The 1,575-nt window shown below is 63.6% G+C and overlaps 1 protein-coding gene across 1 annotated transcript in view; it reads right to left on the bottom strand.

Moving 5' to 3' along the window:
- DYSF (dysferlin) overlaps positions 1 to 1,575 on the bottom strand; it is a 109,167-nt gene that overhangs the window by 98,552 nt on the left and 9,040 nt on the right. Inside the window, exons 2-3 of the mRNA XM_009320898.1 lie at positions 873 to 928; positions 12 to 103 (exon numbers count right to left, since the gene is read on the bottom strand). Coding sequence (XP_009319173.1) covers positions 12 to 103; positions 873 to 928 — 148 coding nt within the window. The remainder of the gene's footprint in view (positions 1 to 11; positions 104 to 872; positions 929 to 1,575) is intronic.

Below are 1,575 nucleotides of genomic sequence, written 5' to 3' on the forward strand. Positions count from 1 at the left end.
GCTTCTCCTACCTGTTTCTCCCCACGGTCTCATGGTCTTTCACGACGACAGTGAGCTCGGCGCCGGGGTCCAGGGGAGCTCCCTTCAGGTCCCACTCGAAGCCCTGGAGGGGAGGAGAGGGGAGCCAGGATCAGCGCCCAGCCAGGGCCGCGATGCTCACGCCGGCATCGACCGGCACCGCCGGCGGTTCTCGGAGGAGAACCAAAGTGCCAGACCCGCTTCACCGTCACGGCACTGACGGCCCCGGCCCGGCCCCTTGGCACAAACCTCAGCACCCCCAGCAAAATATCCCAGTAGACACACAGAAAAAACGTTCCCCAGGCAAAGGCCTTCGCCTCGTCAAGGCTTAAAAGCGAAGGAGCAAACGATGGGAGCTGGCACGCAGCGTTTCTGCACCAAAACGGCGTCAGTTTGCTCACCAAAACCCCTTTTTTTTTTTATTTTGACCCATGAAAGCACAGGTCAGGGTTAGAAGGAAGAAGGTGCTGGAAAAAATATCCTCCCCTGGGCCAGGCTGATGAGTAAAACACACTTGTTTTCCCCTCAAGCTGCAATATTTTTAAACAGCCTCTTTTAATGTGCGTGCTTAGCCCTGATAAGATCTTGATGGAAGGGGAAAAGGCTGCAGCAAAGGGCCGTGCGGAGCTGGCTCAGTCCCGCTCCTCCGCTGCCGGTGCCCGGAATTTCGGATACGAAGCGGCCCGTGATGGGGACCGGCCCCAAACCCTCCGCGGGGTGGCAACCCCAGGGCATCACTGGGCCCCCGCAAGCCCCTTGTACCTGGGGCACCTTGCTGGGTCCCACGGCATCCTCTGTGCCCGGGCTGTCCCCCGCGGGGACGGGGACAGGGACGGGGACGGGGACCCGCTCACCTCGTTCCATACGGGGTTCACGTTGTTCTTGATGACTTTAGTCCTCTTCTTCACGCCTGCAGGGAGCAACGCACGCGGGTCAGACCGGCTTCACTGCCAAACCGCGGGGAAAGACCCCAAAATTCCAGTCCCCCCCCACGCACAGGGGGGGTTGAGAGCCTCCAGTGACGCCCGCAGCTCCCGGGAGCAGGGTCAGGCCCTGCTCCTTGCACACAGGCTGGGCTGTGGGGTGCACAGACGAGCTCCGGGGCCCGGCTTCGAGCCCCAGCCCTGCCACGAGCCTTGCTGGAAAACCCCGGGCAAGTCATCTTGATGTGCTGTGCCTCAGTTTCCCCATGAGCAGGGCAGAGGGGAGGCTCCCAAAGGCTTCTGGGTGGGTTTTTGGGCTGGAAGGTACCACGGGGGGCCCAGACATCCTCCTCCCTCCACCCGAACCTCGGTACAGTCCCAGACGGGACCCAGAGCCCCCGTGAGAGCGGTCAGACCTTTGCACGCTGAAGAGGGGGGTTGGCCCACTGACACCCCCAAAAGATGCGGGTGGGGATGCTGTCACCCGCTCTCCAGGAACGGGACCGCAGCCGTCCCGGGGAGCAGAGTCGGGCGGCAGCAGCTAAAAGCAGCCCAAAGCCAACGTCCCGGGGAGCCCCGGTGCCGGGGGGCTCCAGCCCTGCCCGAGGAGCGCCCCCCCCCCCCGCCGCCCCCC

This window comes from Pygoscelis adeliae, unplaced genomic scaffold, assembly GCF_000699105.1.
Source record: "Pygoscelis adeliae isolate BGI_AS28 unplaced genomic scaffold, ASM69910v1 Scaffold273, whole genome shotgun sequence".
NCBI lineage: Eukaryota > Metazoa > Chordata > Aves > Sphenisciformes > Spheniscidae > Pygoscelis > Pygoscelis adeliae.